The 12,304-nt window shown below is 37.7% G+C and overlaps 1 protein-coding gene across 1 annotated transcript in view; it reads left to right on the forward strand.

The window, feature by feature from the left end:
• Nucleotides 1-12,304, forward strand: part of ITFG1 (integrin alpha FG-GAP repeat containing 1) — a 71,814-nt gene that overhangs the window by 20,210 nt on the left and 39,300 nt on the right. The window contains exons 7-8 of the mRNA XM_002194441.7: nt 2,434-2,495; nt 4,384-4,468. Coding sequence (XP_002194477.1) covers nt 2,434-2,495; nt 4,384-4,468 — 147 coding nt within the window. The remainder of the gene's footprint in view (nt 1-2,433; nt 2,496-4,383; nt 4,469-12,304) is intronic.

Genomic DNA, 12,304 nt, shown 5'->3' on the forward strand with positions numbered 1-12,304 from the left:
AGGACAATTGGCAATAAGGTACCATGGAACTGGTTCAGAGGGCTCTGGAACTAGAGGTGGTGTTGTTGTACCTGTATTAAAATGTCCTGTGGGAAATCACAGCTTGTTCCTTTAATGCAGGAGCAGTGTGGCACCAGCTCCTCTACACTATTTTTAGAGGATTATCTGCTCTCTTAGCAGTGTGACATTACAGCAGCCTTGGAACTGCTCTGCTGTGTTGGTTCCATTCGTTCTGTACATTTTTATGTGCCTGGAGTTAGGAAAAAGGAGATGCAGGAGTACACGGAGAGGAACAAAGAGCAGAAGTGATTTACTGACTTTAAAGAGAAGGTGATTTGGGGAGTTCAGTGCAAAACAGGAATGTTGCTGAATGGGTTTGTCTTTAGGCAGCTGGAGAGAAAGGCGGTGCAGGGTCCTGCACCTGGGGCTCCTGGTGGGCAGCAGGAGCCAGCACCGTGTCCTTGTGACCATGAGGCCAGTGGGATCCTGGGGGGCTTTAAGGAGAGCACTGGAGCAGGTCAAGGAGGTGACCCTGCCCCTCTGCTCAGCCCTGCTGAGGATCACCTGCAGTGCTGTGCCCAGCTCTGGGCTCCTCAGTACCAGAGAGACCTGGAGCTCCTGGAGCGGGGCCAGCCGAGGGTGACACAGGTGCTGAAGGGACTGGAGCATCTCTGGTGAAGAAAGGCTGAAGGAGCTGGGGCAAGTTCTGGCATGGTGGCATTGGGTGAGTTCTGTCTGGTGTTGCAGCTGTGCCATTTTGTCATAGTCTGAGGCAGTCCTAAAATGTGGCTAAACAGCATTACCAGAGGGAGTTACTGCTGAGTTACTGAGTTACTGCTGGCCAGGATCTCCCCTTGCACCGAGGATTGACTCAGCAGTGAAGGTGGGGGGGTCAGCTCTGCAGTGAGAGATGGAGTCAGAGAGGTGCTGGGGAGAGGTTACAGTGCAGACAGAATGGCTGTGAGGGTCACCCAGCCTGCCCCAGCTGGGGAGAGGATGCTCATGCTTGGCTGGGTATTTCAATAGAACACTTCAGAGCCTGTTGTAGCATAACCTGGGAGCAGCAGAGCCCAGAGCTCAGTGTAAATTTCAGTACCAAGTACAGCAAAGACCCTACTTGAAATGAATATTTAAACCTCAAAAACATTTTTTTCAGATATAGTGGCATTTCAACCTGTAGGAAAATTAGATAAGGCTTCTGTTATTTCATGTTTCTCTTTCTGCCTCTGTGAATTTATTGGATTTTTAAATATTTTTCTGGTTTATATTGATAGTAATCAACAATATTGCACAAGCTTCCTTCTAGATGCAAAGTTAGTATTTAAAAGTATATGTAAGTTTTCTAACTTACATTTATACTGTCTTCAGATTATTTTAATTACTTCTGTCTCACCTTCAGGAAGTCCTTAAGTATCACTGTAATTCATTCCAATGAAGCACACACTATCATGCTGTTCATGTGTATGCTGTAAAGGAAATGGCCATTTCAGATATCCAGAGGAATCAAATTAAATGGTAGAGCTTTTAAGCTGTGGGGGGAGAGAAATCTATAAGGAGAATCTTTGTTTTTTGTGTCTGTGTGGAGCTTTTGTTTGTGTTTTGCTTGTTAGGTGTGGGGAGGTTTCTCATTTTGTGGTTGTTTGTTGCTGGGTTTTTTCCCCTGGAAGACAATATCCCTTGTTGGGCCATTTAATATTCCCTGTACAGCCATCTACCTGCTTATTCAGTAAAACACCTCAGGGTAAAGCATTAATATTCTCTTTTCTTTTCATGCCTTTTTTTTTTTTTTTTTCTGCAAAGTAACCATTGTGTTCTAACTCAAAGAATGGCAGTTGAAGTTGCAGGGAGGGAGGAGACAAAGAAAAAGAAAACAGGAGTTTAAATCTTAAAGAGTAGTTTTCTTAAATCTAGATTTCTTAACACTAGTCCTAATTTAAAAAAAAAAAATTATTCCTCAACATCCTTTTTTTAATAAAAGCTTTTTCTTCCCATTTTCCTAATAGGAGGGCTTTTCTAAAAGGTGGTAAATAAGCTTCTCTTTAGGTCTTGGCTGATAAATCCTTTGAAGCTCTATTTTGCAGTGTTTTGATGTTTTAAAGAATTTTAGTGTATAAGAAGCCAGAAATATTTCTCCATCTACCTTCCTCCTCCTGTCAACAGTGTATCTGATGCTTAATTCAACATATTCCAAATAAAAGGCTAGTTGATATTTATTGATATTTATTTATACAGAAGAGTACAAGACATGAAAATAGTTTTGAGGGCTGTGGTTTTTGTCTTTCTTCCTTAATACATCACTAGAATAGAATGTATTTATAGATTCTAAAATTTATAGTTAATATTTTTTAAATTATATATAATTACTAAGTGATCCAATATTTGTGTGTGTGATCTACTGTTAAATATCTATTTTCTCTTATATTTTCCTCACAGATTTGTTCCTTACCACGTCACCAAATTCCAAAACTATTCAGTTTGAGACATGGGTAAATAAGGTAAGAGAGAAAACACAAATAACCATTCTGTTGAAACCCAGACAAATTATAAATGTCAGAAGAGAACTCTTTGGGGTTTATGTTTATTTATATATAGAAGACTGATCAGTTTGGTTTTATTCTTGCTGTCTGAAAATTTTATTTTTCTTTTTTTGAATGAGCTTTGTTAGATACATGACCCACATCTTGGGTAAGATTTGCTGGGACAGACGTTCAAAATGTCATTTCTGACTGTTACAATACACATGCAAGTTACATTTGAGGAAGTCGGAAGTCCTAAGTCCTGTGTTAACTAAGTATCATAACTGAAATTCAAAGTTAAGGAGTAATAGATCAAGATATTAATAATTTATTCAAATTCTGCTTTTGTATTGTCTAACCTGGTGAGGGGCATCCTTTGTACCTTCTTATCCAAAAGAACTTGAGCTATAAATTCACTTTTTAATGATGATAGAAAGTGCTCAATGTGTTTCTTATTAGTTAAGGGATGAGTTTTTGAGGGCTTGCCTGGAAATGAATCCATCAGATCACAGTGAGTCACTGCAGAACAGAGTCTTGTCTGAGATAACCTGGCCATCTTCTCCCAGGCAAGAGTAATGAAAGCACTGAGCCATGAATCCTGTATTTACAGCTTTAGGTAGACTTTAAAAATCATTGGCTGTTGAGTGTTTGTAAGTATACAAGGTGTTTGTCCTGTTAGTGGGGTTTCTTAGAATTGTCTTACAAATTTTAGACTTGTATTCTAGATATAATCCTGCATTATACATTGTGTATTGATATATTTGCTTATCTTTAGAAAGAAAGAATTATGTTCTTTGGAATCAATCAACCCAGGAAAATAGGTCATACATGTAAAATACTTGGACATGTGTATGGAACTACAAATAACTTTACTGATCCATTAAAAGCTGTTAAACTGCTCTTTGGAAAAAAGTAATTCCCTTCATTGATGCATTGTAAAATGCCTTTTAAATATTTGTCTATGCAAGATATGCTTTTAGGGCCAACTAAGGGCCTCTTCTATTTCACTGCATGGAAATGCATCAGTATGAATTTTTCTCATCAGAATCATTATAAATTATATGTCAAGGTAAAGATATCTAGTCAGACATGCAGTACCAACAGCACTAACTGTGTCCAGAGTTGCATTGAAGTCTGCAAACTAAAGATGATGTGAGTCATGCTGGATATGGATAACTCTGCTCCTTTGGCTCCATGCCTGGCTGGGCCTTGTGTGCAGAGCTGATGGGAGCAACTGGGGAAGGGGGCCTTGGTCATCTGACATGGATGCAAAAACTCAACACCTTACAAAGGGTTTGTGCCAGCTCTGATCCTGTTCTGTGATAAACAACGAGCCAGCACTTCTTACCTTTATGATGGTATAATGGACTATTGTTTTCTCTAGGCCTAGATTTTAATAAAGGATAAGTAAAACAAGTTCTAAGCCAGACCTAATAGAAAATAAGTTTATTTCCTAATTAGAAGGCAAATCAGGACCCAGTTTTTAATTTTTATGCAGGTGTGTTATTACATATTACATACATCTATAAAATATGCAAAAATGTACAGTAGTATTCATAACCACTTAATTATCATTTAGATAATGTTGCTGAAATAATCCAATCTCTTCCTCATAGCACAGCAAAATTTATGGAAATTGTATCTGCATATTACTATTGATGGATTTCCACTAGAGTCCAAGAAGGATTAGAAATGCAAAAACTCAGTCCCAGTTTTTGAAGAGTGCAGTTTTTTCCATAGCTGAAATGTCTCTCTCTTAACTGCTAAAGCCTTTCACTAGTGATCTGTATTTTCTTTGGTTCAAAAGTCAGTTTTTATCACTTACTCTGCAATTCAGTCTTTCAATTATCCTTGTCCTGTTTCCTAGGATGGGAACTTCTCTAAAGTTGGAAAAAGTAAGGAAATGCCCAGTGGTGCCAAAGTTGTTGGACAGTCTGTATTTGCAGATTTTGGTGAGTTTGCTTCTTTTACACTGCTTCGAGTGTTGATTTCTCATGTTTTAGTTAGCTGCTTTACACCAGAGAACAAATAAAGGTGTTTAGTGCTAAATAAGGTTTTTATGTTTCTCTGCTTTTTCTCTTTAATGTGTTATATTTATTTGTAAATCTTGAAATGTCTAGGAATAATTATTTACAAATTCACCTTTGATTATCTTGGTACATTCTGCCTCACGTGTATCTAATTTTTGTTGCTTTGAGGTGTGGTGCAACACTAAACTTAATTTTATCAGACACTTATTTGTCATTATTTTAATTTTGTTTTCTCTAATCTTGTTTGAAAACATTATCTGATTAAATGTTTCTAAATTCTTCACTTGTATGAACTAATAAAGACTAAATGAAATAAAATTACTTGAAAAAAATTTGCTGGAACATGGTAAAATCTTAATGGTTATAATTGAAAATTCTGCTAGGCTTTTGGACAGGAGAAAAATTTAATTTATATGTAAATCTATTTTTGCAAGGGTTAGTGAAAGCCTATATTTTTCTGTTAGAATGTACCTTTCCAGTCAATTGTAGCTTATCAGTGTTTTTGTCATGTTACAGGAAATAGGGCATGTTGGTTTTGTAGTGCAAAAAATACTGTTTTTCTATGCACTAAAGTAACAATTTTCCAACCAGAAGCAAAGTGTTGCAGGATTGACTCTGCTGACGTAATTGACTGTAAATAACTTCTTAAAAAAAAACATTTACTGTATTTATACAACACACTTGTTACAGTGAGACTGACCTTGTCGTTAAATGTTGTCAAACAGTAGCCTTGTTTCAACATTTCCTTCAAAAACTTATTTGAAAGAAAATTGCAAATTTTAAACTTCTTGGACTCGGAGAGTGACTCACTTGCTCTGTGCTGCCACTTCTTAGTGTTTTGAGGCTGTCATGTGAATGCAGGACACCTCTGCTGGATGGGTAATGGCCCCTAGATCAGATCTACAGGAAATGAAGTCAGTAGAACCTGAACTGTGCCTCATGCTCTTCTTTGTAATGTTTACCCCATTTTCTAAAATCTTTGACAAAGTTTTAATAAAATATTTTACTATTTATCTTCAAGTTTGAATACTTATCTATGTAATATATGAATGAAAGAATAGAATAATACTGTTTTTGCAGTTAAAAAAAATTAAGTGTGCTGGGTCTTTTGTAATCATTTTCCAAGCTGATGTTCTGAATAATTTGTCTTAATAGGTACAAAACAGAAATTTTTTATAAGGTTTTAACAATGGCAATGTGAAGAGCTACCTTAATGTAGGATAATTTTATCTCTATGTTAGGTGGCTAATGAGCCCAAATGATAAATCATAATCTTAGAAATTCATAGTAATTAATGGAATTGTAATAAACCCTGGGATATCTTCACAAAGAGAAGTGGAACTGTTCCAATGTTAAAGTTAAAATTTTGAATGTGTGGCTAAATGGAGTGTGCAGTGCTATGGCAGGGCAGTGGTTTGGTACAGCTGAGCTGGGGAGGAAGGGCAGTGGCCCGGGGACTGCTGGGCTGGAGTTCCAGCACCATGTTTAATGCCCTTACTGCTAATTATCATCAGATTCATTTGTTCTGCACCAGCCCAAGAACAAAGGGGCAGCATCTCCCATGGTGAGTGTGCTGCTCTCTCACAGTGGGTGCATTTACCCACTGTGCTATGTCTGCTCACGTTTAGGTACTTCAGAACTCTGGCTTTGAGCACACACCTGCTTGTACTGAGCTGGAGTTAAAGACAGTGCATTACTCGAAATGTACTGTCAGACTTAAACCTCTCCTGTTTTCAGTTTTCCATTTCAAAACTGACAGAATAATGATTGTTGTAAGTCAAAGGAAGTTAAGGTATGATGGTTTGCAGTTTGGAATAATGTGGCTATCTGTAATGGGGCCTGATTGATTGCACAACAAATCAAAATACCACAATGAAATGGAAAATAAGGTATGTTAGAAGACAGTGCTGCCTTCTACCTTTGGCAGGTTTTGCCAAGCTGTGCATGATGCAGAATGTGCTGTGCACCCACACTCTGCTCTGCCACAGGCATCCTCCTCTTGGCACCGGGACTGACACTAGAAATGTTTGAGATACAGGCACAAGGCTCTGACATTCTTACTTCTGGGTTGCCTGCCTCTATTTTTCTCCCCTCCTTGACATGTTCTGTACCCCACAGCTGATGTGCCAGATTCGCTATTTGCTAAAGGTCTCAGAGGGTTCTGTATCTCTGTACTTTCACTCTGCCACTTCTCATGAATTAACCCTTGTGCATGTTGGGCTCTGCAGCAGTGTCAGGCCCAGATGTGAGCTTGGGGCTGTGCCACTTGGGCTGCCTTCCCTCTCACACCCCCCCTTCTGCTTGTGCCTTCTTGCACTCCTGCTGTGCAAGATTCTGATTTACGGATCACACCTGTCTCTTAACAAAATAAGCATTGTTTCAAAAGGTCACTTTGTCTAACATTCTTTCCTGCTTCTGAAAATTTTATTTGAAGTACCCTTTCCAGCCATGAGTATTTACCAGTTATTTGAAAGCAGGAGAGAGCTTTGTATGAGATTCTGAGAACTTGCAAAAGCAACTAATTTGGGGTAATATTTCCGTTCTTAAACTAAGCAGTTGAACAACAGCTATCAAGTATATATTATTTGGCTAAGTGCAGTTGGAAAAACCAGCAATTAGGTGACTCATGAGAAACTGTCACAGATGTTGGTATAATCTTAGTACCAAGTGTTCCTGAAGTACTGAAAAAATAAAGATTTTTTTCATTTAAAAAATATGCAAATGTATGTTTGTATGCATCTAAAAGTCCAGTATGTTTATATATATGTGTGTGTGTGTATATTTTAATGGAAAATTACATAGAAGGATGTGTGTATATATCAATAAATTTATGGTAATGGAGCAGACCTTACTCTTTATAGCTAAATTGGAACCTCTGTAATAAGTAGCACTTCCCCCTGTTACATGATAGCAGTGATTTATACATCAGTCTGACCAAAGGACAGGGAACAATTGACAAATTTGTATTGCCCTTTTAAAAATAAATCAGAAAAGCTTTTTGACATCTATTACAAATGGCACTTCAATTGATTAAGGTGAGCAGAGTTGGGTGCTAGAGAATTCTTTTAGTTGCCACATTGCTCCAAACAAGTAAGAGCTCTTCATTATTACTTTTCCTATTCTTCTCATGTCACTATGGTAATTGCAGTGCAGTGGTTGCTATAGCAAAAATGATTAATCCTGCGCTGTTGTTATCTGTGAGCTGGCAGAGGAGTTTTATAAGATCTGCTTGTACTGTCTTTAGAGGAAATCATAGATGTTGTCTAGAATCCTGATAAATACTTGCAAATATATAGAGAGTTTTATTAAATGTCACTTAAATTACTAGGAAAATGTTGTATTTTTCAAGAAATTGAAGGATTTCAATGGGATGATCTGAAAATGACCAATTTTTTTAGTGTTAGATGAATGTGAACCATATTTTGGACACAATAACTTGCTATTTTCTCATTACTTTAAAGATTAATGACATGTTTTTGAAGTAGTGAGTCAGAAATTATTAGCACAGGATATTGTGCTGATTATATGATCCATTAATTCATTTCTATAGGAAATTGGTGTCATAATTGATATTTAACTATGATTGGTTCAGTTGGATAGCAGAGATTTAAGATCATCCTTTGGTATCTGAGACTGTAAAAGTTTGATTAATCAGCCATTGATTTTGCTTAGTTAAGGCAAAGAACTTTCTTCTGGCCTGTATTTTAAGGAGAGTGAAAATGGCTTTTTGAAATCAAAATTGATCATGGTGTCCTCACAAGTAAATGCCACACAACTCTTTGTTTCTCTAGGTAGCATTTAGCCAACCCAGTCCTTTATTTTTTTAGTCACCATTTGATTTCTTAGCTGCTGCCCTTTCTCTTCTCTAAGAAGTTTGCATTCACCCCTGCTATGCATACTTTTTGAGCTATGCTATGCTTTTTGAGCAAATATGGGTTGGGTTTGTTAAAGTTCCATCAAAGTTTTTTAGAGACCTGAACTCAATTTTTTCTCATATTTAAAATCCAGTTATCCAACTAATAATCCTAAGAGAATCCTCTCTGTTCTCCCCCCTATGAAGTAATTGCACTATTTCATGTATGTTAACTACTTGTATGACATGTGGTAGCAATTATCACTTTCCTTGTAGGAAATGATAGCTCATTATTGCCAGTTAATTATGTTTAAACAGGATAACATAGTGCCTAACCTTTGGGGGTTTTTCAGCCTTTCATTGCACTGTGCCAAGTGCATTTTGTTGACAGATTTTTTTTTTTTTTTTTTTTAAGTAGACCTTAATTATTCTGCAGCTGAATATACTTTAAATGCACTGCTTTTCTGCCTGTAGTTGCATTTTGATTTTGTACCTTATAATTTTGTCCGTCACAACTTCATTCTATCATCTGAATTTCTTTCTTTCTTCGGAATGTTGCATCCTCAGATACAGTAGCAATGTATCAAAGGGAAATTTTAATGGTATCTTTTGGTAAATAACCCCTTAAAAAAACATTCTTCTTTGAGCATTGTGTTGTGAAAACATTTAGTGCTTCTGTAGTCAATGAAAGGATTCTCTAAGAACCTAAAGGTGCAGGGTGACAATACTTCTGTGCATGAAATGCTCTGCATATGAGGAAAGCTGAGTTTACTGGAATCAGTTTGGGTAGAAAAGGTATGAAAGTTAATGGAAAAGAAGCCTTCTGAGAGACTTTAGCTATGGAGGAGATTCTTTTAGTACCAGATGCACTTCTGAAACAGCAGTGTATAGAAATGTACTAAGTTAATTGGCACTTGTGTTTTGAGTGTGTGAAAGTGTATTTAGGAGCTAAGTCTGTTTTCTTTGTTAATTTGTAACCAGCAATGCTCTTCAGTGACACCTCAATGCTTTAAATGTAGTTCCCAAACATTGTCAATTTTGGATGGGGGAAAATCAGGTTCACATATTTTGCCAAGATCTTTATGTGCTGACAAATGCTAGTATCTCCTGGGAAAAAGAATTGCTGTTGCTTCATATTAATTTTTGTCAAAGGGGCTTGAAAATTAAGAAGAACTTTGCTTTATTTCCAACAATAAAAATTGGTGTAGTGCTGGATGTGTCACTTGGTTATCTGTTCCTTGTTGAACAACTTCATCACAGGATTGAATTTTTCTTTGATACTGTTCATGGTTGGTACAAGAGGGGCTCTGGGCCCAGGCTGAGCTGACCCAAGGCAGTTACACCAGTGGCTTGCCTTGCTTTGTGTTTTCCCTTCCTTTGGCAGCACCTGGAGGTTTGTTGCCATGGGAGCTTTGAACATGTGGAACATCACCGAGCTCTAATCGTACAGCCAAGTTGGGAGTTTGTTTTAATATGAAACAGGTGAAACAAGCAGCTTTCAGCAGAAACTGCAACAGGAGTTTAAGCAATGATTTTGGTTGGTGTGGGAGCAGTTCACATTGTATTTGATGCAGTTTCTTTTCCGTGCTTGGATCACAGTTAGTCCTGGAATTTCCATTCGAGGCAGAAGGCCGCACTGTTGGCTCCGGTGCAGCCTGGAAGTCTCGCTGTGCAGATTGCTGGCACGCTGTGTTTAAGTGCTTCTATGCAGTGGAGCTGTGAATATGGATTCTTTGGAAGGACTTAAAATCAGAATTGATTTAGTGTCAAGGAGAGTGTTATGAGGATTTCTTTAATGTCCACAGAACTTTGAATCATCTCTAAAAGCTCTTTGCATCTCTTTTGTGATGTTATGATTCACATTTGCTAAAGGCAGCTGACATTGATTGTTTTAATAATGTGTAATTATCTTAGTAATTTATTATAACGCTCTGTCATGACCATCTCACTGAGCACCTAAAGGCACAGAGTGACAAAAGAATTCTAATGATTTAATTACTAGAAGATAAATTTAAGATAATCAGCTTTCAAACAAACCTATATTTTATTTGAATATCAAACCCAGTTGTACTTATTGTAGGCTTCTTGTCTGCCCCAGAATGATATTGCTATGGTACAGTCCTAACAGGGCTTTTTTTCTTCTTTTTCCTCTTACTGTTCTTCAGCACTGTAAATTGAAGACTCTTGAGAGAGGGTACTGAGAACTCAGCAAAGACCAGTGGGAGAAATGTATGAATGAGAACTTTGTGGTATATGTAGGGTCTTTCTATGTTCAAATTATGAAAGCTGACTTTGGCCTGTATAGTTAACATATCTCCATTTAATCTAATAGTTAGGGTTAGAAAGGACCTCTACAGATCATCAAGTTCAACCTCCCAACTTGCTAGAAAACAGCTACTTTTCTATTTAACAGAACTATAATAAGTTACAATGGTCAGTCTGTGAGCTCAGAATAACCCCAAAAAGTTGATTCCATTTTTGTTTTTAAAGGAGCAGAAGTAAGATTACACTGCAGCAGAAGTAAAGAGCATTTAAATGGAAAAGATTTAGATCATACACCCACCAAAAGCTGTCTTGCTCTTCATAGCTACAACTTTATCTTGCTGTATTATGAAACAGTTTTGGAGTGAGTGATCACAGAACTTGTCATTTCCCCAAGTGCCATTTTCTTCTCAGAGCCCATGTTGGAAAGTGGATTGCACAAGCATGAATCTAACAGTCCTTGAACCTGGTCACAAAAGAGCACTTTTGTGACACCTTTTTCTTTGTTTGTTAAGGAACTTCAGGATTGAGTGTCTTTTGCCTAGGTTTACTTATGCTAAGTTACAAGTGGGTTTGTTTTACAAGCATCTCTCTGATACTCTGGGGGTTGGGAAGAAGTTTCTTTTGTGGAGCTCCTTTGACCATTTGCTATTTGGAATTCAGTTTATAATGTGTTCTCAGACTGCAGTACCTTGGTATTGCTTTTGGAGCATCAAACAATTCTAATAACATGATGTTGTGTTTAATCTGATTGACAAGTCTTTTTCTGCTCTCTCCCATTCAAATTTGCTATTAGAACAGATTGAAAATTCTCGAGCTGTGTTTTTTGCCAGTGTGAACATTGACAATCAATGTTAAAGCTCAGCAACGTCTCTCACACAGCCTCTCTGTGCAAGTTGTGCTCCCAGGGACCTGCACAGGCAGTGGCTTTGGGTGCTTGGATTGGCTGCCAGTACTGGGCAAACATGGGCAGGGTGTTGGGAAGAAGACTCTGTGTCTGTGGCTCTTGTTTGAAATACAGCAAACAGGCAGTTGTAAGTAATGATTCTCACATGATTCCTAGATGAAATGGGACTTCTAATTTTGTCTTTACATATTTAGACATAAGTACAGGTTTGCAGGTGATGAGTACGTAGGACTGTTCTTTTTCTAGCCCTTTCCACTGCCTACAAAACTTGATCTTTATTAACCATGGAGTTATGCTGTATCACAGTCAAGCCAGAATCCTGTGTTGAGAATTTGCTCGTTAACAGTTGAGTTTCTGGTTCTCTGTCAAAGGTGCTCCAAGCTGAGTGGTGCTAGCACAGGACACTTGGAGTCTGGAGTGTTTGGGCACACCTACTGCTGCAAATGATACTGAAATTACAAATAAGATTTCCATCAGTTTGGAATGAGTTTTCATTTTTAATTGAAAGTGACAGAAATGCAGAGTAGCAGACCCCAGGAATTGAGTGAAGATTACAGAGGGTCTCCAGAAACAGGTAGACCTAGGTTGAAGGAGATTATTAGAGACATGTTATGCAAGGTATTTTTCATAAATACATGAAACCACCGTAGGTGTGATGGGGTCATCCAGCTGTTGTTACCAATGCATGTCTTGTCAGGTGTGAATATATAATTGCACTGATCAGTTGTGCTGGTGA

Source organism: Taeniopygia guttata, chromosome 11 (assembly GCF_048771995.1).
Source record: "Taeniopygia guttata chromosome 11, bTaeGut7.mat, whole genome shotgun sequence".
NCBI lineage: Eukaryota > Metazoa > Chordata > Aves > Passeriformes > Estrildidae > Taeniopygia > Taeniopygia guttata.